This window comes from Podarcis muralis, chromosome 4, assembly GCF_964188315.1.
Source record: "Podarcis muralis chromosome 4, rPodMur119.hap1.1, whole genome shotgun sequence".
Taxonomy (NCBI): Eukaryota; Metazoa; Chordata; class Lepidosauria; order Squamata; family Lacertidae; genus Podarcis; species Podarcis muralis.
Window position 1 is genome coordinate 7945078 of NC_135658.1, and position 25586 is coordinate 7970663.

The 25586-nt window shown below is 46.1% G+C and overlaps 1 protein-coding gene across 3 annotated transcripts; it reads left to right on the forward strand.

Moving 5' to 3' along the window:
• On the forward strand, positions 1 to 23150 carry LOC114595536 (dicarboxylate carrier UCP2). 3 transcript variants are annotated; one of them, XM_028725841.2, is made up of 8 exons: positions 1 to 65; positions 3707 to 3861; positions 10115 to 10349; positions 12665 to 12872; positions 14168 to 14362; positions 16351 to 16452; positions 17709 to 17889; positions 21552 to 23150. In XM_028725841.2, the coding sequence occupies exons 3-8, from the start codon at positions 10224 to 10226 to the stop codon at positions 21664 to 21666; spliced, it is 927 nt and encodes a 308-aa protein (XP_028581674.1). In that variant the 5' UTR covers positions 1 to 65; positions 3707 to 3861; positions 10115 to 10223; the 3' UTR covers positions 21667 to 23150. The 3 variants fall into 3 exon arrangements, with proteins under 3 accessions (XP_028581674.1, XP_077783006.1, XP_077783007.1); XM_077926880.1 differs by having other exon boundaries at positions 10119 to 10349; XM_077926881.1 differs by lacking the exon at positions 21552 to 23150 and having other exon boundaries at positions 17709 to 17893.
• Positions 23151 to 25586: the final 2436 nt, after the last annotated feature.

The window sequence follows — 25586 nt, forward strand, 5'->3', positions numbered from 1 at the left end:
CGCATCTGGGCCGACAGCCGCCTCTGCTTCCCTCGCGGGTGTTTTGTTCTCCCCCTCGGTATAAGGTGAGCGGGTGGCTGGGTGGGGGGTTATTTGGGCGGGGAGGTCCTTTTCCCTTCGACCCGCTCCAAGCTGCTCCCATGGGTGGGGTTTCCTTTCCGGGGTCCCCTTGATACCCGGGGATGCGTTTTCTTCTCATTCATTCATTTATCTTCCTCTGCGCACCCCAAATCCTTTCTCATCACCCTCCTCCTGTCGCCGCCTTTATTCTGCCTTCCTGCCAGCAAGCATCTCTGTGCGCCTTTGTTAGGGGACTGGCCTGCCCTTCCCCAAAGCTTTACGCGTATATATTTATAATTATTTGTGTGTTTGTTGTAAATCGCTTTGACATTATCTGCGCAATTGAGATGTACAAGTATTTTATATGTAGACTTGTACATCTCCTTTAAAAAAAGCAACCCATGATTTTTATTGAGTTTTCCATTTTCCATAACATCTAACATTGCTCAAACAAAGCATCGACCGCCTTCCCTTCCTCTTTCTGACTCCCCAACATCTTTTACAAATTCTTCGCATTTCTGTAGCCACTGTTTTAACTTGTATCTTCTTTTGATACTTGCACATCTCAGTTGCACAGAAAATATCAAAGCAATTTGCAGCACACACACAAACAATAATCACACATATGATAATAATTAATAATTAGTATTTATGCCACCCATCTGACGGGTTGCCTCAGCTTCTCTGGGCTGCTCCCACCAAAGTATTGAAAACACAGTGAAACATCAACCATTAGCGATTCCTTGAGCAGGGCTGCCTACATAAAAACCACATAGAACTGTAAAGTTATTTATTTTTATATGCAACTTTTTTCTCTCCATGGAGCTCAAGGGGGTGTTTTTGGCTCTCCACTCCCTCCTCATTTAATCCCCACAACAACCAGGTGAGGGGAGGCTGGGCTGAGAGAAGAAAAGGACTGGCCCAAGGTCACCCTTCACGGCCAAAGTGGGGGATTCGAACCTGGGTCTCCCAGGTCCTAGTGCCAGGGGTCAGCAACCTTTTTCAGCTGTGGGACAGTCCACCGTCCCTCAGACTATGTCATGGGCTGGACTATATTTTGAAAAATAAATAAATGAACAAATTCCTATACCCCACAAATAACCTAGAGATGCATTTTAAATAAAAGGATACATTCTACTCATGTAAAAACACGCTGATTCCCGGACCATCCGTGGGCCGGATTTAATAATAACAACAATAATAAATTTTAGTTATACCCCACCCTCCCCAGCCAAGGCCGGGCTCAGGGTGGCTAACAAGCAATAATAAAAACAAGTTGAATGAATACAACTTAAAAACAATATTAAAATACAACATTGAAACATTGAAACATTAAAATGCAGCCTCATCACAGCAGGAGAAAGGAAGGCGATTGGGCCGGATCCGGCCCCCGGGCCTTAGTTTGCCTACCCTTGTCCTAGTCTGATACTCTAACCCAGAGGTTTTCAACCTTTTTGAGTCCGCGGCTCCCTTGACCAACTGCGTTCTTTCTCTGGCACCCCTGTGGGACCCAGGAGCCCAGTTATGTCCCCCCTTGCCTGCAGAGCTGACAGCCCCTCACCCCTTTTCAAGCACCCTCCCTTGTGGAGGGTTCCCTCAGGCTCCTCTCCTCTCCCCTCTCCTTGGGAGTCCTCTGGGTATCTGCTGCTGCCGTCACTGGTCTCTGAGCTGCCCCCTCCCTGCCCCAAAGAGAGGTGCCCCCTCACACTGCCCCACAGGGCTCTGGGACTTGTCCGTTCATCCCCAAAAGCAGGGCCTGGCAGACTGGCTGGCTGGGCTTGCTTCGCCCATTTCCTTGCTTACTCCAAGGTCTCCTCAGCTCCTGGCAACCAGCACCCCCTGGCCAGCGCCAGAGCCACCATTCGCCTAGGGAGCTTGTAGCCAGGGCTGCTACAACAAACAGCTGTGCAAGCCTTTGGGAGGCAGAGGTGCCAGAGGGCATCAGAGGAGGGAGAGAAGGAAGGAAGGAAAGAGGCACAGAGGACAATGTTGCCCATGGCATTCCGACCAGTTGAAAACCACTGCTCTGACCACTACACTGCACTGCTTATAGCTATCACCAAACTTTTTTTCCCCCCCTGCATATAAGGCTGCTGGGAGCAGGGCAGGCTTTCTCAAACTTTTGGTAGGTACCCATATAAATATACAGTGGTGCCTCACAAGACGAAATTAATTCGTTCCGCGAATTTTTCGTCTTGCGAAGCACGGTGTCGGGAAAGTTTTGGAAAAGCTTAAAAAATCACTAAAGTCTTCAAAAACCTCAAAAAAGGCTACCACATCGCGTGCTATGAGTTGCTCCTCGAAGTCAAGTCGCAACTGTATTAACGGTGTTAAGAAAAAGGAAACAAACTTGCAAGACGTTTCCATCTTGCGAAGCAAGCCCATAGGGAAAATCGTCTTGCGAAGCAGCTCAAAAAACAAAAAACCCTTTCGTCTTGCGGGTTTTCCGTCTTGCGAGGCATTCGTCTTGCGAGGTACCACTGTACGTGGTTTTATTATTATTAATAGTCAACTTGGCGCCCTGTGTGGCCAGCACTGCTGGGGCATAAGCTCAGTTCTCTAGGACAGGGATGGCAAATCAGGGGTTCTTCAGATGTTGCGAGACCCCTGCACCCCCCCAGTCCACTCTGGCCCTCATTTTGGGTCACTGACCATCCTGCTGGTTGGGGTCAATAGAGCTGCAATCCAAAACATTTGGCAGCTACCAAATTGAGCTGTAGATTCTGCTCTAGATAGGGTTATTGTTTTGCAGGGAGTGTGTGTGTGTTATTCAATTCCCATTTAAAGGCAACTTTACCTAATTGTCGTTTTCCGAAACAATCCCTGAACCAAATCGCACTCATCCTTTGGCGCTTGCATCTCTCCAAATTTTGGCACTTGCCCCTTTCCCCTTTTCCAAATCTGTTACTCTTTTTTTTCTTTAAGCAATTGATTCTAACTTTTGTTCCTTGCAAATTACCAGATCCATCTGCAACCCTGGGGGAGAGGAGGGTGACCCAAAAGTTCTCTCCTTGGCTAAAAAAAAAATTAGCTACTGTTCTACCTAACTTAAAAAGCTTGCCAATTAATTTTATTTTCCATGTTGCCAATGGAAAGAGGCTTTGCAAAGCTTGCTGGGGCCTGTTTTACACCTCTTTTCATTGGGACACATTGCAGATTATGGCCTGGTTTGGTGGAGATCTGTAAGATCTTGTTGCCTTCCTCCCTGGTGTGTTAAAGCGTGGCTAGCACAGGTGTGTGCCGGTCTTGCAAAAAGAGGATTCCCTTCCGCAAGGGCGATTACGATGCTTCTTGCTGTTACATGTCCTCTCGTTGCAAAGTTCACCTAAACGGTTTTTATCTGGGTGCTGCTTTGCATCGGTGGACATGAAGATGACTCTTGTTTTTCCCCGGTGCTTCTGCAATTATTGGGTGCCAGTCTAAACCGGTTCTGTCTTTGAGGATTTCTGGACTCCAGCGATCTGTGAATTAGAAGCTGTTGGCGTCTAATGCAAATCTGAGGTGTGGCAAGGCCAGATAAGGGTTTAGCGTTGGCAGGCTGGCATCTTAGAAGTCGGCTGCTCTCTGGCATCCTTCTGTAATGCTGACAACCTCAACCTGAGCTGTTGCCCCAGTTTCTCAGACAGCCTCTGTTCTTTTTTTGCAGGATAAATAGTATGATTATTAGGTGTCGTCTTTCAAACCGTCTTTCTATGGAAAGTAAAGGGACTCAGACTGTGGTGGTCTTGAGCAACTTCGACGAACGGGATACCTTTAGAGAATCCTGATCGACCTGCCGGCATCCTGAAATACTTGAATAAGGTGAGGACGGCTTCTCGCGAAGCTCAGGTTCAAGCTGTGGCTTTGAGAACAACTATGGCGTAAAATCACAACTCTGTGTGTTGCAACAGTACACAAGTGCGGGAAAATAGGGGGCTGGGTGCAATACTGCTCTTCCGAAACATTTGAGTTTTTGAATAAGCTTTAAGTTTCTAGTCCTGTTTGGTTGTAAAGATACGCTTGGAAATACATGGAAGAAATCTCAAAAACGGTAGAGGGCTTGCTTCAATGAGACTTCTGGGGGATACTTGGTACAGAGGTACCTCGGGTTACAGATGCTTCAGGTTACAGACTCCGCTATCCCAGAAATAGTACCTCAGGTTAAGAACTTTGCTTCAGGATGAGAAGAGAAATTGCATGGCAGCAGCAGGAGGCCCCATTAGCTAAAGTGGTACCTCGGGTTAACAACAGTTTCAGGTTAAGAACGGATTTCCAGAATGAATTGAGTTCTTAACCCGAGGTACCACTGTATATCTTGCTGCTTGCTCTGAATACCAGGAGAAAAATCATGCAGAGAGAAAAAACTTAGAATCCTCTCTATCTGAGACTTGCCAAACTGGCAATTCAGAAGTCTATGTATTCTGCAGTGCAGTTCTAGGTATATTAACTTCCTGCCAACCTAGCAGTTCGAAAGCACGTCAAAGTGCAAGTAGATAAATAGGTACCGCTTCGGCGGGAAGGTAAACGGTGTTTCCGTGTGCTGCTCTGGTTCGCCAGAAGCGGCTTTGTCATGCTGGCCACATGACCCGGAAGCTGTATGCCGGCTCCCTCAGCCAATAAAGCGAGATGAGCGCCGCAACTCCAGAATCGGCCCCGACTGGACCTAATGGTCAGGGGTCCCTTTACCTTTACCTTTAGGTATATTAACTGCGTTTATATCTGACCACGTTGGTTCTCAATATATTGCACAAGTTGCAGAAATTGGTTTTGGTTCCTGAGAATTCTGAAAACAGCGTTCCTGCTTTGATTTTTAACAATAGAGTAGGCAATTGAGACCCCAGGGATGCAAATGTAGGTCTGAAAATGTACAGACAGCACTTGTTTTAATCTAGCTGGCTTCTAGCCCGGCTTCTGGAGATTTTCACTTTTCAAGAAGAAGAGGAGTTTGGATTTGATATCCCGCTTTATCACTACCCGGAGGAGTCTCAAAGCAGCTAACATTCTCCTTTCCCTTCCTCCCCCACAACAAACACTCTGTGAGGTGAGTGGGGCTGAGGGACTTCAGAGAAGTGTGACTGGCCCAAGGTCACCCAGCAGCTGCAGGTGGAGGAGCGGAGACGCAAACCCGGTTCCCCACATTACGAGTCTACCGCTCTTAACCACTACACCACACTGGGTTTCCCACTTGGTGTGTGATGGGATTTAATTGTCCCAGAAGGGCTCTCATTACCCTGGGTAACCCCATTTCTCTTCCCAAGTAGCAGAATAACTTAAGGAAACATTTGCTTGCTCTTTCCATAATGTGTACAGGATGAAAGGAAAATCCATTCAGTTTTTCCTTGCCATATTATTAGCTTGTTGTAGCTGATCTGTTTACACCTTGCTTCCAAACCGTGTTGGGGTTTTTTGCCCTCCAAAATGGTATTTCACCCTAATGATACAATCTCTGGCTCTGATCATCAAGCCAGTTTTCTTCCAGCCAATTCTGCCAGGCCAAGTTATCTCGGTCTCTCAGCAAAACACTGGCACTTTTGCAAATTGACAAAGCCACCTCATCAAGTACTTAACAAGCAATAACTCCCAAAAATCTTGTTTGCAGTCGCTGATGGGTTTGACCATCCCTGCAAGAATATGTGCTGCAGAAGCAGTTGCAAGAAAATAAATATTTGGGGAGTCATCAGAGTACACGTTGCAGAAGTTGCGTTTCCCCCAAAAACTTGGGCTTCCTGTTCCTCTCTGAGTGTATCAATTTGCTTCCACCAAACATACATTTAAAATCCATGGTGTGGGTATACCTCACCACAGAGCAGCCTTTGCCATCTGGGTGTTTGGGACTACAACTCCCATCACTCTCAGCAAGTACGATGCATGGAGATGGAGCTGTCTGGGCTGATGGGAGTGATAATTCCAAATATCTGGATGGCACCAGGTTCCCAAGTGCTTTTGGAGAGTGCATTTCAAGATAGTCACAAGAGTGGGCTTTTATTTAAAAATCACGCACTTGCGCTGCATCATGGGATAGGGAGAACACTGGAGCCCTCAGGCACCATTATTGTGCCATAAAAGTGCCAAGCGCAGATCTCTATGTTCTAATTCACCTGCCTCTGTGATAATGAGCCCTCGTCATTCCAGGATATTGCAGGCACCATCTCATTGTAAGGTGCACTTTTGAGCTCAATTCTTATTTTCAGGGGTGGGGCGGATCTTGGGTGCCCCACCCATGCAATACCAGTGTGAGAGTTGTAAAACTATATATTCCATTCTGTATTGCACCAGTCGGGTGATATAGAAAAACAGGGAAGAAGAAAGTGGAGGGGGTGAATCAACTCCGGTTTGCCGTGGGGGAAAGGCCATTCCGTGATTTCCTTAATGGCCAAAATCTGGGGAGGGTATCTGAAATATACTCGGAGTCGAGAGTGGATGGTGCTGTGGGTTAAACCACAGAGCCTAGGACTTGCCGATCAGAAGGTCGGCGGTTCGAATCCCCGCCACAGGGTGAGCTCCCGTTGCTCGGTCCCTGCTCCTGCCAACCTAGCAGTTCAAAAGCACGTCAAAAGTGCAAGTAGATAAATAGGTACCGCTCCGGCGGGAAGGTAAATGGCGTTTCCATGCGCTGCTCTGGTTTGCCAGAAGTGGCTTAGTCATGCTGGCCACATGACCCGGAAGCTGTACGCCGGCTCCCTCGGCCAGTAAAGCGAGATAAGCACCACCACCTCAGAGTTGGTCACGACTGGACCTAATGGTCAGGGGTCCTTTTACCTTTACCTTTTATTCAGCTCATAGTGGTGAGGAGGAAGGGAAGTTCCCCCAGGATGTCTGCTTTATATACATTATTTACACAATGGGCCCCATGTGATTGGCTAATTCTGGGATTCACCTGTAGGCCAATCAGGTTGTGGATTCACTTCCACCTGGAGCTGGATTGGGTGGCTCCTGCGGACCAATCAGGCTGCTGCATTCTGGAGCCTGTTGTTCTAGGACCAATCAGGCTGCTGCATTCTGAATCCTATTGTTCTAGGACCAATCAGACTGCTGCATTTTGGATCCTATTCAACTCAGTACATAACAGTATCCTTTTTGAGATCGAGGGCCTCATAACTTCCTGGGGGCCACATGCCAGCGGCAGAGGGGGGAAGCAGAAGTTGCGATGATGGATGTGACAATAATAAGGCTGCGTTTCAGCCGATCGAAAGCTGTTGAGATGGGAGCAGAGGGTGGGTCGGTGAGGGTTGCAGCCTGAGCTTCCTAGATAAAGGCTAATAAAGGATAAATTGCATCCACTCCCAGGCTCTCCAATTAGTCTGCTCAGCGAGAAAGCTGCAAAATGACATGGGTGGGCTGTCCCTGCTTCCCACGCGCAATGTGTGATTCAGCCGGGTTCCGGTTATCGCTGACTCAGTCCTGGCAGTAAATAGAAAAGGGAACTTCGGCAAAGGTCATTGCAGCAGAGTCCGTCTCCTTGCTAGCAACCAGGCTGCTGTTGCAGCATTTTGAGGCACCATTTGGGTGCGGCTGCTTTGACCTGGGCGGACTGGAGTCTTATCTCTATTATCTGGAGATGGCTTCACCTTATCAGATTTTCAGACCTGTGCATCAAAGGTCAGCAGGCCAAAGTTCCTTGCCTGAGTGCCTTTTTTATACTTTTTTTGCATATATCTCAGATGCATCTTCCTCACTCTCCACGTTTAGGACGGCTAGATTTGTATCCTGACTTTCTGCAAACCAAATTTTCCCTGTTTTTTGTGTTGTGTTGTGTTTTTTTGTTGAAAATGTGCTGTATGGTAATTTATGGACCTGATAGGTATCTAAAGCCATTTGCACGTAACAAAGTATGTATTTTATCAAAGTAATTGATACAGAAATGAGCAAACCAGTGATAATTTAGGGAGCAGGCGCAGCCCATTACTTACAACTTACTTCACAACACGAAACACTCTTGCTGCATGTAGGTTTTATTGTTTTTTATCTTATATTTTTAAATGTACATCCAGTTTTTTCCCTTTAAAGTTTTTGGGGCCCCAAGAGAGCCCTAAGCTATAGCTTGTTTAGCTTATATGTAAATCTGGCACTGAAGGAGCGACTCCACCCCCATCGTTCTGCCTAGATACTGAGGTCCAGCTCCGAGGGCCTTCTGGCAGTTCCCTCATTACGAGAAGCCAAGTTAAAGGGAACCAGGCAGAGAGCCTTCTTGGTGGTGGCGCCCGCCCTGTGGAACGCCCTCCCATCAGATGTCAAAGAGATAAACAACTACCAGACTTTTAGAAGACATCTGAAGGCAGCCCTGTTTAGGGAAGCTTTTAATGTTTAATAGACCACTGTATTTTAATATTTTGTTGGAAGACGCCCAGAGTGGCTGGGGAAACCTAGCCAGATGGGCGGGGTATAAATTATTATTATTATTATTATTATTTTATTATTATTATTTATTTATGGCACTGTACTGACTCAATTGCTCTAGAGGCTGCAATGCTTTCAAATACCAGTTGCTGAGCTATTCTGGATTAGATTAGACACAATAGTTGAGCTTTCTTAAGGAAATTTGCCAAAAAACCCCAATACTTCCAATATGGGTTTCCCCAGACATTTTAGCTGATTATAGAAAATTTTGCCTGGACACTGTTTTGGATGGACAAATCCTGGATATGTCCGTACGTCCGGCAGCCCTAGTTCTGTTACTGTGGAGGAGACAGGAAGCTTTTGCCTCTGTTCTAGATTAATTGCAGACTGTTGTGTTGTTCAGCCTTGACAAACAGTGATTAAAATTAACTGTGCCTCGATCGAAACTTCGAACCGTCATTTAGGAAGGTGGCTTTTCAGAAAGCGTCATGAAGATGAACCACAGTTTAGGGAGTGGACGGCATGCTGAACTCTTAACCTAAATACGAAGCCTCAAATCTTATTGTGTATCAGACAAGGCAAGGATCAGGAATAGGCTATAGCGAGTGAGCCCAGGCAGCAACTAGGCTGGTTTTGTTATCTCCAAATCAGCCAATACAGAAGGATTTCCCAAACTTGGGTCTTGAGCTGCTTTTGGACTGCAACTCCCCTCCTCCCTGACCACTGGTCCTGCTAGCTAGGGATGATGGGAGTTGTAGTCCAATAACAACTGGAATTTGCTGCCCTGACTTTTAGAAGACATCTGAAGGCAGTCCTGTTTAGGGAAGTTTTTAATGTTTGATGTTTTGTCGCATTATTATTATTATTATTATTATTATTATTATTATTATTACTGCAAGTCTTTTAGTTCTTATGCTCTTACAGTTGTTTTAACTGAATGTTATATTTGTTTTTAGATTTTATCTGTTTTAATTATCAGTTTTTGTTTTTTTATCCACTTAATATTCTATTCTCTGACTGACTGTAATAAACTGATTGATTATTATTATTATTCTGTTGGGAGCCGCCCAGAGTGGCTGGGGAATAAATCATTTATAATAATAATAATAATAATAATATATAATTTTATTTATACCCCACCCTTCCCAGTTCAAAAACCGAGCTCAGGGCTGCTAACAACAAATTTAAAACACTTAATTAGAAAAGCAGCATAAAATACAGTATAAAAACATGAATAACAATAAAATTCAAAAATCAATTTAGGGGAAATAAGCATTAGATAATCCCCAGGGCTAGCTGGCTGAATTGGTCCCACTTCGGCCAGCGAGGAGGCCAGGGGAGAATTAGCTGTGGGGTCTCTTCATAAAAGGGGAGGGGGAGGGAAGAGAAGTAAAATAAAAGATCAGGCTGAATTCAAATTAAAGGCCAGGTAGAATAGCTCTGTCTTACAGTCCCGAAAGAAGGAGGTTAAATCCTGCAGGGCCCTAGTCTCCTGGGACAGAGCATTCCACCAGGTCGGGGCCATCACTGAAAAGGCCCTGGCCCTCGTGGAGGATAGTCGTGACTTCCTTAGGGCCCAGGACCTCTAAACTATGTTTATTTATTATTATTATTATTATTATTATTATTATTATTATTATTATTATTATTATTTATTTATTTATTATTATTTATTATTTAGTATTATTATTATTTCTTCCATGTTTTGGATTTTAAGGGTGTCTTCTGTTCTCCCCAGACAGGGGCAGAGTTCATTTGTCTTGTCCGCTTCCTACATCGGCACCCAGCAGTGACCCTCACTGCTTCCTTCATCTCCTCCGAAAAAACAGGCGTGAGGCTATTTTAAAATGGTTGGATTCAAGCCCACCGACGTCCCTCCGACGGCTGCTGTGAAGTTCGTTGGAGCCGGGACGGCTGCCTGCATTGCAGACCTGATCACCTTCCCCCTGGACACAGCTAAAGTCCGGCTGCAGGTGAGCCCCAGCAGATGCCACACCCAGAGGTCGACTTTCCATATATTTTCCTACTATGCCTTTGTGGGCAGGGAGCAGCTCCCAAGTTAGGGTCAGGCACCCTGAATTAACGGTGCCCACTGTCTGCTTGGGAATAGCTGGTGTGGGATTTCTGCAAAAACCCGTTATCGGTGAGATCAGTGTCATGTATGTAAAACTGGTGGGAACCAGCATAAGAGGAACTTGTTGTTTAGTCGTTTAGTCATGTCCGACTCTTCGTGACCCCCTGGACCAGAGCACGCCAGGCACTCCTGTCTTTCACTGCCTCCCACAGTTTGGTCAGACTCATGTTTGTAGCTTCGAGAACACTGTCCAACCATCTCGTCCTCTGTCGTCCCCTTCTCCTTGTGCCCTCCATCTTTCCCAACATCAGCGTCTTTTCCAGGGAGTCTTCTCTTCTCATGAGGTGGCCAAAGTATTGGAGCCTCAGCTTCAGGATCTGTCCTTCCAGTGAGCTCTCAGGGCTGATTTCCTTCAGAATGGAGAGGTTTGATCTTCTTGCAGTCCATGGGACTCTCAAGAGTCTCCTCCAGCACCACAATTCAAAAGCATCCATTCTTCGGAGATCAGCCTTCTTTATGGTCCAGCTCTCACTTCCATACATCACTACTGGGAAAACCATAGCTTTAACTAGACGGACCTTTGTCGGCAAGGTGATGTCTCTGCTTTTTAAGATGCTGTCTAGGTTAAGAGGAACTTGACACTTTGTTAAAAGTGAAAAACAGATCCACATAAGGTACAAGGAGGGCTCTGCACATATAGTAAAAAAAATAATAATGGGTTGAGGAAGTGTTTTCAAGGACCGCAGATGGATGGAGAGATGGGGCAATGGGTGGCGGAAGGGGGTTGGCCAGAGGATGAATAGCTAAGATGGCATATATATTATTCCAATATAGAGTGTGTCTCAATGGAAAGCTCTTGCAGGCTGGCTGGACTCTGTCCTGCAATGCACTGTCGAACAAAGCCCAACCAGCTGAGAATTTGGTGTGAGCCTGCGTAGTGGTGCCTCGCAAGACGAAATTAATTCGTTCCGCGAGTTTTGTCGCCTTGCGATTTTTTCCGTTTTGCGAAGCACGGTGTTGGGAAAGTTTTGGGAAAGCTTCAAAAATCACCAAAGTCTTCAAAAACCTCAAAAAAGGCTACCACACTGCGTTCTATGAGTTGCTCCTCGAAGTCAAGTCGCAACTGTATTAACGGTGTTAAGAAAAAGGAAACAAACTTGCAAGACGTTTCCGTCTTGCGAAGCAAGCCCATAGGGAAAATCGTCTTGCGCAGCAGCTCAAAAAACAAAAAACCCTTTCGTCTAGCGAGTTTTTTTGTCTTGCGAGGCATTCGTCTTGCGAGGTACCACTGTACTTGAGCCCCCAAGCGACGTTTTCCCTGCACAGCCCAGAACTCCCTTTTCCTTTGCGAAGGAGAAGCCCTGTTGCAGGCTTGTGCTAGGAAGCCCCTCCGGGGAGTTGTATATAACCCTGCAGGGAAATCGCCTAAGTCAGCCGGCATCTGTCATCCAGAAGTCAAGGTTAGGCAGCAACTTTGGTGTCAGAAGTGGGACGCTCGTCGCTGGACACCTACCAAAACATACAGCGTGTGCAAAGTTCACTGGAATTATGTGCAGGAGATCTTCCTAGATGGCAAAGGGAGTGTTGGAAGAAGGCCCCTGTCTTGCTTGTTGAACCTGGGATAAAATAGCACCAGAATGTTGCTTCTGGCAGCAAGAATATTATTGGCCCAAAAATGGAAGCAAGAAGAACTACCAACATCAGAAGAATGGAGGATGAAATTGATGGACTATGCAGAATTAGATAAGCTAACAGGAAGGATCCGAGACCGGCGGGACCAGAGGTTTACCGAAGACTGGACTGAATTTGCTGAGTATCTGAAAAGTATTTGCGATGATCAAATTACATTTGTAGGACTACAAGAAGTTCTGTGAGGAGTAATTTAAGAAATATTGTAAAAATGGAAAGGAAGAAACAATTTGTTAGAAAATATAAAGGCAATATTAAGTTAAGAATTGCAGGAGAAATAATCAAGACGGAAGGCTGTCAGAGATGCTGGAGGAAGTCCAAATAAGGATATATGTATAATAATTTGTGTGGTATGTCTTAAAATTTTTATATGCTAAAATTAATAAAAAATATATATTAAAAAAACAAAAAAACGGAATGTTGCTTCTGAGCTCAGGCAGGCAGGCTCCAGTTCACTCTTAAGTTTCTTCATCCTCTCTCCCTCTCTCTCCCTCCCTCTCCCTCTTCTCTTCTCCTCCTGTGCAGATCCAAGGGGAGAACAAGGTGGCTGTGGAAGCCAGGACGGCACAGTACAGAGGGGTCTTTGGCACCATGGCGACGATGGTGAAGAACGAGGGACCCCGGAGCCTCTACAACGGGCTGGTGGCCGGCCTGCAGCGCCAGATGAGCTTTGCCTCTGTCCGCATTGGGCTGTACGATTCGGTGAAGCATTTCTACACCAAGGGCTCCGAGCGTAAGTGGACTTGGGCCTCTGGGGCCAAGGATCGTGGAGTTGGGAGGGGACCCCCAAAGGCCATCTAGTCCAAACCCCTGCAGTGCAGGGACCGCAGCTACAGAAGAACCTGAAGGCCAGCATGGGGGTCTTCCTTCCTAACCCCAGAGACAGTGCTTCTCAAAGGGTGGGGCAGGAAAGGGTGCGTAAAGATTCAAGGACAGTCAAAGAAACATTTCAGAGTGGTATAGTATATAACCTTCAGAAGGTCAAAATTTCTTGCCAAGGCTCTACAAATCTGTGCTATAAAACTTAAAGGGGATATGGGAAGTGATTTATCCTTTAAAGGTCAAGGAGAAGAAATGTAAATCACTATTATCATTATTATTTTATTTTATTATTATTGTTATTATTTATTTATTTATTTATTGCTATCATTTTCATGTGTATAATTGCTGTTTGCTAAAACACAATAAACTGACTTAGTTATAGTACAGTGGTCCCTTGGTTCTCAAACTTAATCCGTTCCGGAAGTTCGTTCCAAAACCAAAGCATTCCAAAACCAAGGCTCGCTTCCCCATAGAAAGTACGGCAAAATGGATCAATCCGTTCCAGACTTTAAAAAACAACCCCTAAAACAGCAATTTAACATGGATTTTACTCTCTAACGAGACCATTGATCCATAAAATGAAAGCAATAAAGAATGTACTGTAGTCACACAATCAATCAATCAATCAATCAATCAGTAGCTGAGCTGGGTTCCACTGAGTCACAAAAATAAAGAGACGCAAAAACGCAAAATAAATAGCAAAAACAGGCAGACCTCAGCATAACACTCAAAACGGAAGGGTGGCACTCAAAACGGAACACTTTCGGCTTCTGGAAAAAGTTTGCAAACTGGAACACTTAACTTCTGGGTTTGCAGTGTTTGGGTTCCACGTTGCTTGAGTACCAAGGCGTTTGAGAACCAAGGTACCACTGTAGTATAGTAAAAAAAAAATGGATATACAACCAGAAACAGTACATCTAAGCCTCTCTTCCAGAGCGTTGGCTATTCTTCTACAGTTCTCCACGGCTTTTTGTCGCGAACAACTCTGTGAGAAATAGGAAAGATCAGCAAACGAGGTTCTTTGGGTCGATAAGGAGTTTGTTTGCCTCCAGCTAGACCTAATATAAATGAGATTACCCGGCCAAAGCAAGTGCGCACACCTCAGTGATTTTGTACACTTACAGTACACATGAAAGAGGCTCGTTTATAATCCTATTTTGGGAATGAATCCTGTTCTTATGTGGCTGCCTTCTCTGATTTTGGCAGATGCTGGTATCGGCAGCCGGCTTCTCGCGGGCTGCACCACCGGAGCGATGGCTGTCGCCGTGGCCCAGCCGACCGATGTGGTCAAAGTGAGATTCCAAGCCCAAGCCCGGATGGAGGGCGGCCGGCGGTACCAAGGGACCCTCGACGCCTACAAGACCATCGCGAGAGAGGAAGGGGTTCGAGGCCTCTGGAAAGGTCAGTAAATTTGGGTTTTGGCAAAGGGGGAACCGACGCTTCCAAAGTCCTCCAAGCCATTATTATTTTGCTTATTGCATTATTATTTTGCTTATTGCATTTATATGGAGTATAGCATCTAGATCAAGGGAAGTAATAGTGCCACTGTATTCTGCTCTGGTCAGACCTCACCTGGAGTACTGTGTCCAGTTCTGGGCACCACAGTTCAAGAAGGACACTGACAAACTGGAACGTGTCCAGAGGAGGGCAACCAAAATGGTCAAAGGCCTGGAAACGATGCCTTATGAGGAACGGCTAAGGGAGCTGGGCATGTTTAGCCTGGAGAAGAGGAGGTTAAGGGGTGATATGATAGCCATGTTCAAATATATAAAAGGATGTCACATAGAGGAGGGAGAAAGGTTGTTTTCTGCTGCTCCAGAGAAGTGGACACGGAGCAATGGATCCAAACTACAAGAAAGAAGATTCCACCTAAACATTAGGAAGAACTTCCTGACAGTAAGAGCTGTTCGACAGTGGAATTTGCTGCCAAGGAGTGTGGTGGAGTCTCCTTCTTTGGAGGTCTTTAAGCAGAGGCTTGACAACCATATGTCAGGAGTGCTCTGATGGTGTTTCCTGCTTGGCAGGGGGTTGGACTCGATGGCCCTTGTGGTCTCTTCCAACTCTATGATTCTATGATTCTATCCCATCTTTTCCTCCGAGCGGCTCAAGGTGGTCTAACACAGTTTGCCTCCTCCCCATTTCATCCGCACAACGACCCTGTGAGGTAGGCCAAGGCCACCAGTGAGCTTTGTGGCCGAGTGGGGATTTGAACCCTGATGTCTCCCAGGTCCAAGTCCAGCACTCTGAGCACTATATCACGGTGGCTCAATTCAGAATTGCTAACTCATGCCCTGTTACAAAGAGACTTTGCCTTAGTGCTTTTTTCGCTTTGTTTATTTTAAATTGTAAAACAGAAAATAAAATAAAAAAACATTCATTAAACAACCTTAAAATATCAATGACTTTCCTTGGTTCATTTTGCATAACATGAATCCCTGCATATTTTACATAAACTATTTTTTTTAATGATCTTTATTAAAAGTTTAATAGTTACCAAAAAAAAAGGGGAAAGAAAAAAAAGAAAGACAACAAAAAGTTACAATACGTCAAAAATAAAAAGAAAAACAGAAAACAATACAGCAAAACAATAAGAAAAACAAAAACACTTAAAAACACATCCAATATTTCCATATCTTTACCTTTCATTTACTTGTTTCATCGACCTCCTCACACCTCCCTTTTTTGTATCCAATTAGCTATTTCAGCAAATCCTTTCCATCTTTCTCAATTTTTGTTCTATAATATATCTTAACACATTCTGACCTTAAATTTTACACTTTGGCCCCTTGACAATCTATTTTTACTTAGTTCTTTATAACATTTCTGCTAAAACCATGTAGCTTCATTCCAGCATCTTTCTAACATTCATTAATTTTACAGTATTTCTGTAAATATTCTTTGAATTTTTTCCAATCTTCTTCCACCGACTCTTCTCCCTGGTCTCGGATTCTGCCAGTCATTTCCGCCAATTCCATGTAGTCCATCAACTTCATCTGCCATTCTTCCAGGGTGGGTAGATCTTGTGTCTTCCAGTGCTTTGCGATGAGTATTCTTGCTGCTGTTGTAGCGTACATAAAGAAAGTTCTATCCTTCTTTGGCACCAATTGGCCGGTATTTTACATAAACTAAACCATTCAGTTGTCCATTATTACATCCATCAAACGTACACTGATGAATTTTTCCTAACGCTGCCAACATTTTCAAGTGTGCACAATTCCCCCCCCCCATATATTCAATAAAATATTCCAATCTTCTTTAAACGTATGTTCTTCTTGTTCTCTTATTCTATATGTTAGATCTGCCAGTCCGAAGAACAAACCTCAGCTGCAATTTTGACGACCTCCGTTCGCATTAACACATCAAATAATTTTTGCTTCCGCTTTCTCTAGGTACCTCCCCTAATATAACCCGGAATGCGCTTGTGAATTGCGCTGAGCTGGTGACCTACGACCTGATCAAGGATGCTCTGCTCAAGTACAACCTCATGACAGGTGAGGACCGATGGACAGGACCGGGCTGTTGCTTGAAAGAGATCCTGGCTTCTGAGATGCGTGGAGGGTCCACCTCTTGCGAGGTTCCTGCAAAAGTCGCCCACGCTATGGTGGATCCTTAACCGCAGATCACCAAAGGGTTCTGACAGTCTAATATCACCATGTAAAATTGCATATTGCTGCTTATCTGTTTGACATCTGAAGGGAGGGCGTTCCACAGGGCGGGTGCCACCACCGTGAAGGCCCTCTGCCTGGTTCCCTGTAGCTTTGCTTCTCGCAGTGAGGGAACTGCCAGAAGGCCCTTTGCGCTGGACCTCAGTGTCCAGGCTGGACAATGGGGATGGAGACGCTCCTTCAGGTATACAAGGCCGAGGCCGTTTAGGGCTTTCAATGTCAGCACCTTTAAAGCCCAAAACATGGACTGGAGACATGGGCATTTTTTCTGCAATAGCCAAAGTCTGTAAGTTCTCACAGACAAATGTTGATTTTTCAAGGTTCTCCACGCTGGGCTTTTTCTTCTTCCTGGCGATCTCTCGTAGTGAGATTGAGATTGAGTGAGATTGAGATCGAGTGAGATTGTCTTCCATAAACACGGTTTTACAAGTGAGTCTGTACGTGACTGTGGAGGCCAGTTCTGGATCCACACGTCCTTCCACAGTGGGGACACAGGTTTCCAGGCGGGAGTTGATCACGGTGAGGGTTTGCCAAGCGTGCCTTCCTTTTAGCACGTTTCTCCCTTGCGTCCTGAGTTCGAGTGTCTTCAAAGCCCAGGACACCTTTGGTCAAGGCTGTTCTCCAACTGGAGCGCTCATAGGCCAGTGTTTCCCAGTTGTTGGTGTTTATACTACTTTTTTTAAGATTTGCCTTGAGAGAGTCTTTAAACCTCTTTTATTGACCACCAGCATTACGCTTTCCATTTTTAAGTTCAGAATAGAGCAGTTGCTTTGGGAGACAATAATCAAAACCTAAAATAGAACAAAACCTTTAAGGAAGAAAATTAGGTTTTTCTAATTTTTTCCCTTAAGCTTTTTGATTTTTATTATTTAGTGGATTTCCACAAGATAATATTTATAGTCGATTACTTCTCACGGTTTTCACAGTATTTCATTTGTTTTGTGAAACTTCCACGTCACGAGCTTTTGGCTTTAGCTTTTTCGTGTTGTTGTCCAGCCACATATTCCACAATGGCTAGTTTTGGGGAAGCGATTTGGTTTTCTTCCCGGCTCACGATGCCTCCCTCCCGCTTGTCTTTGCAGACAACCTCCCTTGCCACTTCACCTCTGCGTTTGGAGCCGGTTTCTGCACGACCGTCATCGCCTCCCCTGTCGACGTAGTGAAGACCAGATATATGAACTCTGCCCCCGGCCAATACGGAAGTGCCGTGAAGTGTGCCCTCGCCATGCTGCGGAAGGAGGGGCCCCTCGCCTTCTACAAAGGGTGAGTCTCCATCTCCTTTGAAGGCCCCCACGGGACAGGAGGTTGGCAGGAGATGGGAATTAGGGCGAGGTGACTGGGCTGTCCGCAACCATTTGGAGCTGGAGACCCCCGGGCAACGGAGGCCAGTGCCCCTGCCAGCCTCAACCCTCCTTCATCCAGCCCCTGCTGGCATGTCTTCTTCCTTGCACCCAGCCAGTGCCAGATTTACGTAGAAGCTAAACAAACTATAGCTTAGAGCCCCACTCTCTTGGGCCCACCCCCCAAAATATACAGCCATAACTCGGGTTAAAGATGCTTCAGGTTAAACCTTTTCAGGTTGCGTCCCGCGGCGACCCGGAAGTAATGGAACAAGTAACTTCGGGGTTTCGCCACTCGCGCATGCTCTCAAAATGACGTCATGCTCATGCGCAGAAGCAGCAAATCGCCATGCGCAAACGCAGGTTGTGTTCTTCTCAGGTTGTGAACGGGGCTCCGGAACGGATCCTGTTTGTAACCGGAGGTACCACTGTGCTTCTTCTTAATTGTATTTCACAATTCATATACTTCTTCTTAATTGTATTTCGGTTCAGCAATTACTTTGATAAAATGCATATTTTGTTATGTGCAAATGGCTTTAGATACCTGTTAGGTCCATAAATTACCATATAGCACATGGGTAGGCAAACTAAGGCCCGGGGGCCGGACACAGCCCAATCGCCTTCTCAATCCGGCCCGCGGACGGTCTGGGAATCAGCGTGTTTTTACATGAGTAGAATGTGTGCTTTTATTTAAAACGCCTCTCTGGGTTATTTGTGGGGCACAGGAATTCATTCATCCCCCCCCCCCAAAAAAATACAGTGGTACCTCTGGTTGCAAACGGGATCCATTCCAGAGGCCCGTTCGCAACATGAAAAGAACACAACCCGCAACGGCGCGTCTGCGCATGTGCGGGTTGCGATTTGCTGCTTCTGCGCATGCGCATGACGTCATTTTGCTCATCTGCGTGAGCAGCAAAACCTGGAAGTAACCCTTTCTAGTACTTCTGGGTCGCCGCGGGATGTAACCTGAAAGAATGTAACATGAAGTGGACGTAACATGAGGTATGACTGCATAGTCCGGCCCCCCACAAGGTCTGAGGGACAGTGGACCGGCCCCCTGCTGAAAAAGTTTGCTGACCCCGATACAGCGTATATTCAACACAAAAAACAGCGACCATTTGTTGTTGACAAAGGACAGCTGGACACATAAAGGGCTCCATTACCTTCAGGAGCTTAGGGCCTCATCAGACCTAAATCCGGCCCTGCAACCAGCCTGGGGGCGATTCCGCCGTTCAGCTACCTCCTTCCTCCTCCTTAGTCTCGGTGTTCCCCTTTGTGCAATGTGGGAAACAGGAGGAGGAAGATGGGGACAAGACAAAGAATTGCCGTTAGTTTCCATGCATAAGACGTTTTTTTTCTTAAAAAAAAAAAAAGGCAAAAATTGGGGGTCTACAAGTGAAGATCTCACATAAATTATTTAATGCGTTAACACGAATAGAAGTTATAAATATTGCAGCTGATGTATAAGGGCTTGCTATTATGACTGTAATGGAATAGAAATCAATAAGGTTTTGGAACGCAGAAACAAAGTGAATCATCAAAACGTCAATTCTAGCACGCGGCAGGCCACCTAAATTTGGCACCTGAGTGATTTGTATTACGGAATAGTATTTTAATTCGGCACTGCTATTATGAAGCTATCATTGGATTATTGTAATTGAAAAACAAAAATTATTATCAAAAATTGGGGGGTCGGCTTATACACGGATAGTGAATGTGGGGGGGAGTGATTGGAATCAAGTGAAGGGAAATCTCCCCGCCCCCCAAAAGGCTCAGCAACTCAAGCAATATTGATTTATTAATTTTGGGTTTTGAAAAAAGCCTTATATATTGGGGCGTCTTATACATGGAAAAATACAGTCGTTGGCTCTGCCTTTTATGGGCTCTGCTGCCACATGTGGCAGGCTACTTGCCTTCTGCCCTACCAGTCTCAATGGGCACCAGCCATCTTTGCCCATGGCTACCTGTACCTTGGGATCCATGCTCTGGGGTTTTTTCTGTTGCCTCCCAAAGAGGCAGATCCCTTGGCTGCCAAAGGACGGTTATCCTTTGAATTGGGGAGGAAGATGCTCACTTGAGCAACTTGCCACTCTTGAGATTTGTCCCCTGGTCAAATCTCTTGTTCCAACAGGCCTTTGGGAACTGTCTTGTTGTTGTTGTTGGCTTTTTGTAATGCTGTGCTGGTTTTTTCATTATCATCATCAGTATTCTAACAGATTTGGGTTTTTCCATATTGTTTTAATTTTGTTAGAATTGCTTTTTAGCCGTTATCTTTGATATGGTTCCTAGCTTTTGTGTGTGTGTTTCATTTGCACTATTTGAATTTGTGCAAAAGCTGCCTTGAAGTCCTGGCCTGTGAAAAGGGCAGGGTGGTGAATAGATCCATCCAGCTTCAAAGGCCAGGGTAAAGAGATGTTCACGCAAGACATCTCAATTTCATGGTCAGATGTGCACCTAGTTTTTAAGGCAAGGTGGAATCTGGGGGCCACTGCTTGGGTTTTCAGGTGCCCCGAAAAACCCTTGCCCTCCTCATTCACCCATTCATGCTGCTTTTGCATTTAGGTGGTCCTGTCTCATTTGCTAGGGACGTGGGTGGCGCTGTGGGTTAAACCACAGAGCCTAGGGCTTGCCGATCAGAAGGTTGGCGGTTCGAATCCCCGCAACGAGGTGAGCTCCTGTTGCTCAGTCCCTGCTCCTGCCAACCTAGCAGTTCGAAAGCACATCAAAGTGCAAGTAGATAAATAGGTACTGCTCCGGCGGGAAGGTAAACGGCGTTTCCGTGCACTGCTCTGGTTCGCCAGAAGTGGCTTAGTCCTGCTGGCCACATGACCCAGAAGCTGTACGCCGGCTCCCTCGGCCAGTAAAGCGAGATGAGCGCTGCAACCCCAGAGTCGGCCACGACTGGACCTAATGGTCAGGGGTCCCTTTACCTTTTATCTCATTTGCTAAATTCCTTTGTCAGCCTTCATCCGAGGCTCACAAATAATAAATAATAATAATAATTTTTTATTTATACCCCACCGTTCCTGGCCCAAAAACTGGGCTCAGGGCGGTTAACAACAAATTTAAAACACTTAATTGTAAAAGCAGCATAAAATACAGTATAAAAACATGAACAATAAGATTCAAAAATAAAATATCAGTTAGATAATCCCCAGGGCTAGCTGGCTGAATTGGTCCTACTTGGGCCAGCGAGGAGCCCAGGGGAGAATTAGCTGTGGGGTCTCAGAGCGGGTGATCTTCATAAAAGGGGAGGGGGAGGGAAGAGAAGGGAAATAAAAGATCAGGCTGAATTCAAATTAAAGGCCAGGCAGAATAGCTCTGTCTTACAGGCCCGACGGAAGGAGGTTAAATCCTGCAAGGCCCTGGTCTCCTGGGACAGAGCATTCCACCAGGTCGGAGCCATCACTGAAAAGGCCCTGGCCCTTTATAAGCAGTTTGCAATATAAACCCCCCCCCCCAAATACATCTCTTAGTAACAAAAGCAATAACGCCCCTTGCCATCCATCAACAGGATCTCCTCTCATTTTCCATTTGTTCTAACGCCAGCTCTGTTTTTCTCTTTTTTCTCTCTCCGTCTCTCAGCTTCACTCCCTCGTTTTTGCGGCTGGGATCTTGGAACGTGGTGATGTTCGTGACCTACGAGCAGCTGAAGCGAGCCATGATGGCGGCCCGCGGATCGCGGGAAGCCCCCTTCTGAGCTAGCGGGCGGGCGCATTTCACAGATCTCGCGCATATGCGCGCGCAACGGATCCTCGATCGAGATCTCCCCCTGGGCAGAACCTTCTCCCTCGTCTTTTCTTCCTTATTATCATTTTTTAAAAAACTACTCCTGTCTTAACGTTTATGTGGCTTCCGTTTCGTTACAAACAGAAACTCCTGGCTGCTTTTAAAAAGTGATTTGTTCTTAATGTGTTACGGTCCGGTCTACCTTTCTCCTTTCAACTGCGGGACGCGAGTGCTTTATTAAGCTCTGAGGAATTTAGACCGCAGGGGCTCAACTTGCAAGAGAGCTCCCGTTCCCCTTTTCTATCTCTGACATCCGCACAGAGTTATAAATTAGTGCTTTAGATATTCTACACTAGATAACGTCAGTTACCCCCGTTACGCAGGCCTGTGCTTTTTTCCCCCAAGCAGAGATGCTTGGAATAATTCATAAGTGACTAGCCCAGCCTTGCCCCAGCCTGGCTTGGGTCCTGATGGGAGCTGTAGTCTGAAACAAATGGAGTGCACCAGGTTGGGGCAAGGCAGCGCTTGCTGCTTGTGGGTTGCTCTGACCGAGCAAGGTGCAGATTCCTGCCGATTTATTTATGAAGTGCTGGCGATTTGCAAGCAGAGTTTGGGCTGCGTAGCAATCCTCCCGTGCTTTTGCATTTTAATAAACCTTTTTTTAAAAAAAGTAGTTTTGCTTCCAGACTTAGAGCCCCACAGAAGGGGAGGAAAAAAACCATCTGTGCTGTATGCTGTCTCCCCACTTTGTAGAAAGTCGGCAAGGAACCTTGTCTTGCATGCACACAAACATCTGCCACTGCGACTGCTTTGTCCCTCTTGAGTCAAGGTCAGTTTCAGGCAAACTGGGTTTTGTTTGGAAACCGTTACGCATCTTGCAAGGCTTTCGGCATAAGCCCTATAACTCCAGTTAATTGTGTGGCTGTCCCCCTGTTGGGCGCAGAGAAAAAACAGTAGACCTTTCCTAGGCTTCCCCAAAAGCCTGTATTTATTTTATTTTTTTAGGGTTGCCTGTTTGCGACTTGGCAAAGCCTCCTGGCCAGCAGTTCTGTCTCCTTGGCATCAAGGTTTCTGGCAGGAGATGCTGGCTGGTGGAGAGGGAATTTGGCACCCTCACCCTCCTTGGCTGAAGGCATCTCTGGCAAACAGGAAACCTTTCCGGGTCCCAATCCACCAGCCCAGGTGGTCCTTGCAGTCTGCATTCTGTTTTGGGAAGTGTCTCTCTCCTTTAGGATTTTCTGCAGAGCTTAATAAAGCACCTTGTGTCTCGGTTAACGGTGCACAACTTTAAAAACTTTCCAAGTAGAGAAAAATGCATTGTGAGGCTTCTTGTGTGTTTTAACATTTCGGTGGCGCTGTCTGTGATGGTGGAAAGTGGCGGTGGGTTTTTATTTTAAGCACCTTTTGTGTTGTGCATGACTTGTTTTTTAAAAATAAAGCTGAAGTACAAAGCTGCCCCGTGCTCATTCCTGCAGCGTCTTTGGGTTTTTCCATCGTGGGTGCATATCTGATTCTACAAGGCGGCTCAAATCAACCAAGCGAATGTGGAATACCTCCCCCTGGCCCATGGACCAGGTTCTGATGTGCGAAGAGAGATCTGCAGGTGGAAGCAACCTTCAAGTGGTACCTTGGTTCTCAAACTTACCGTATTTTTCGCTCTATAACACGCACCAGACCATAACACGCACATCGTTTTTAGAGGAGGAAAACAAGGGAAAAAACATTCTGAATGAAACAGTGGATGTATCATTTTTGTGCTTCATGCTGTGGCCACAGACATGTGATCTGATGGTGAATTTGGGGTGACCCAATGCAAAAATCCTGAGAATTCCTGTGGATCCATGCTTTGTAACCACGTTTTTGCACCATTGCAGCCCCAGGCAACAGTGGGTGCGTGCTTTTTTTGGTGCAGGCTGTAGCCATGGACATGCTATGTGATCTGATGGTGAATTTGGGGTGACCCAATGCAAAGATCCTGAGAATCCCTGTGGATCCATGCTTTGTAACCACGTTTTTGCACCATTGCAGCCCCAGGCAACAGTGGGTGCGTGCTTTTTTTGGTGCAGGCTGTAGCCATGGACATGCTATGTGATCTGATGGTGAATTTGGGGTGACCCAATGCAAAGATCCTGAGAATCCCTGTGGATCCATGCTTTGTAACCACATTTTTGCACCATTGCAGCCCCAGGCAACAGTGGGTGCGTGCTTTTTTTGGTGCAGGCTGTAGCCATGGACATGCTATGTGATCTGATGGTGAATTTGGGGTGACCCAATGCAAAGATCCTGAGGATCCATGTGGATCCATGCTTTTTAACCACGTTTTTGCACCATTGCAGCCCCAGGCAACAGTGGGTGCGTGATTTTTTTGGTGCAGGCTGTAGCCATGGACATGCTATGTGATCTGATGGTGAATTTGGGGTGACCCAATTAAGTGGGGAGCGAAGGAAAAACAAAGAAGGGACATGAGAGGGGTGTGCAGAGAAGCAGCTGGCTAAGAATGCTGGAGAGGGATTTAACGGGGGGGGGGGGGGGAGGAAAGAAAGGCAAAAGTTCCCCCCCAAGCCAGCCATCTCTCTCTCTCTCTCTCTCTCTCTCTCTCTCCCTCCCTCCCCCCCTCCCCCCTCTCTCTCCCTCTCCCTCCCCCACTCTCTCTCCCTCTCCCCCAGCAGTACCGGAGCACAGAGACGACACTTTCCCCTCTGCTTGCCTGGAGGGGAGGGGCTTTCCCTGCTCTTTGTTCCGTTTCAGCAAACACAGCAAGGAAACAGAGGAGGGTGGGCAGTAAGACCCTGAGGCAGAATGCAGGAAAGCTGCCACTTCCTCTTTTCAGGTTTCCCTTCTCCGTGACTCGCGATTTGACTTTTGCTTGATTTTTTGGCTCCAGGGACCACACATTCGCTCTATAACACGCACAGACATTTCCCCTTCCTTTTTAGGAGAAAAAATCTGCGTGTTATAGAGGGGAAAATACGGTAATCTGTTCCGGAAGTCCATTCCAAAACCAAGTTGCGCTTCCCCAAAAAAAGTAATGCAAAAGGGATTAATCCGTTCCAGACTTTTAAAAACAACCCCTAAAACAGCAATTTAACATGGATTTTTACTATAACAAGACCATTGAGCCATAAAATGAAAGCAATCAACAATGTACTGCAGTTACACAATCAATCAGTAGCTGAACTGGGTTCCACACAGTCACAAAAACAAAACAAAAAACAAGAAACAAAAACGCAAAATAAATAGCAAAAACAGACAGACCTCAGGGTAACACTCAAAACGGGAGTGTGGCACTCAAAACGGAGCACGTTCGGCTTCCGAAAAATGTTCGCAAACTGGAACACTTCCTTCCAGGTTTGCAGTGTTTGGGTTCCAAGCTGTTTGAGAACCAAGGTACCACTGTACTACAGATCTGTAAATACGCCTCTGCATTGTCGGCCTCAACTTGTTGTCATTTAGTCGTGACCCCATGGACCAGAGCACACCAGGCACTCCTGTCTTCCACTGCCTCCCGCACTTTGGTCAAACTCATGCTGGCACCTTCGAGAACACTGTCCCACCATCTCGTCCTCTGGCGTCCCCTTCTCCTTGTGCCCTCCATCTTTCCCAACATCAGGGTCTTTTCCAGGGAGTCTTCCCTTCTCCTGAGGTGGCCAAAGTACTGGAGCCTCAGCTTCACGATCTGTCCTTCCAGTGAGCACTCAGGGCTGATTTCCTTCAGAATGGAGAGGTTTGATCTTCTTGCAGTCCATGGGACTCTCAAGAGTCTCCTCCAGCACCATAATTCAAAAGCACCCATTCTTCGGCGATCAGCCTTCTTTATGGTCCAGCTCTCACTTCCATACATCACTACTGGGAAAACCATAGCTTTAACTAGACGGACCTTTTTTGGCAAGG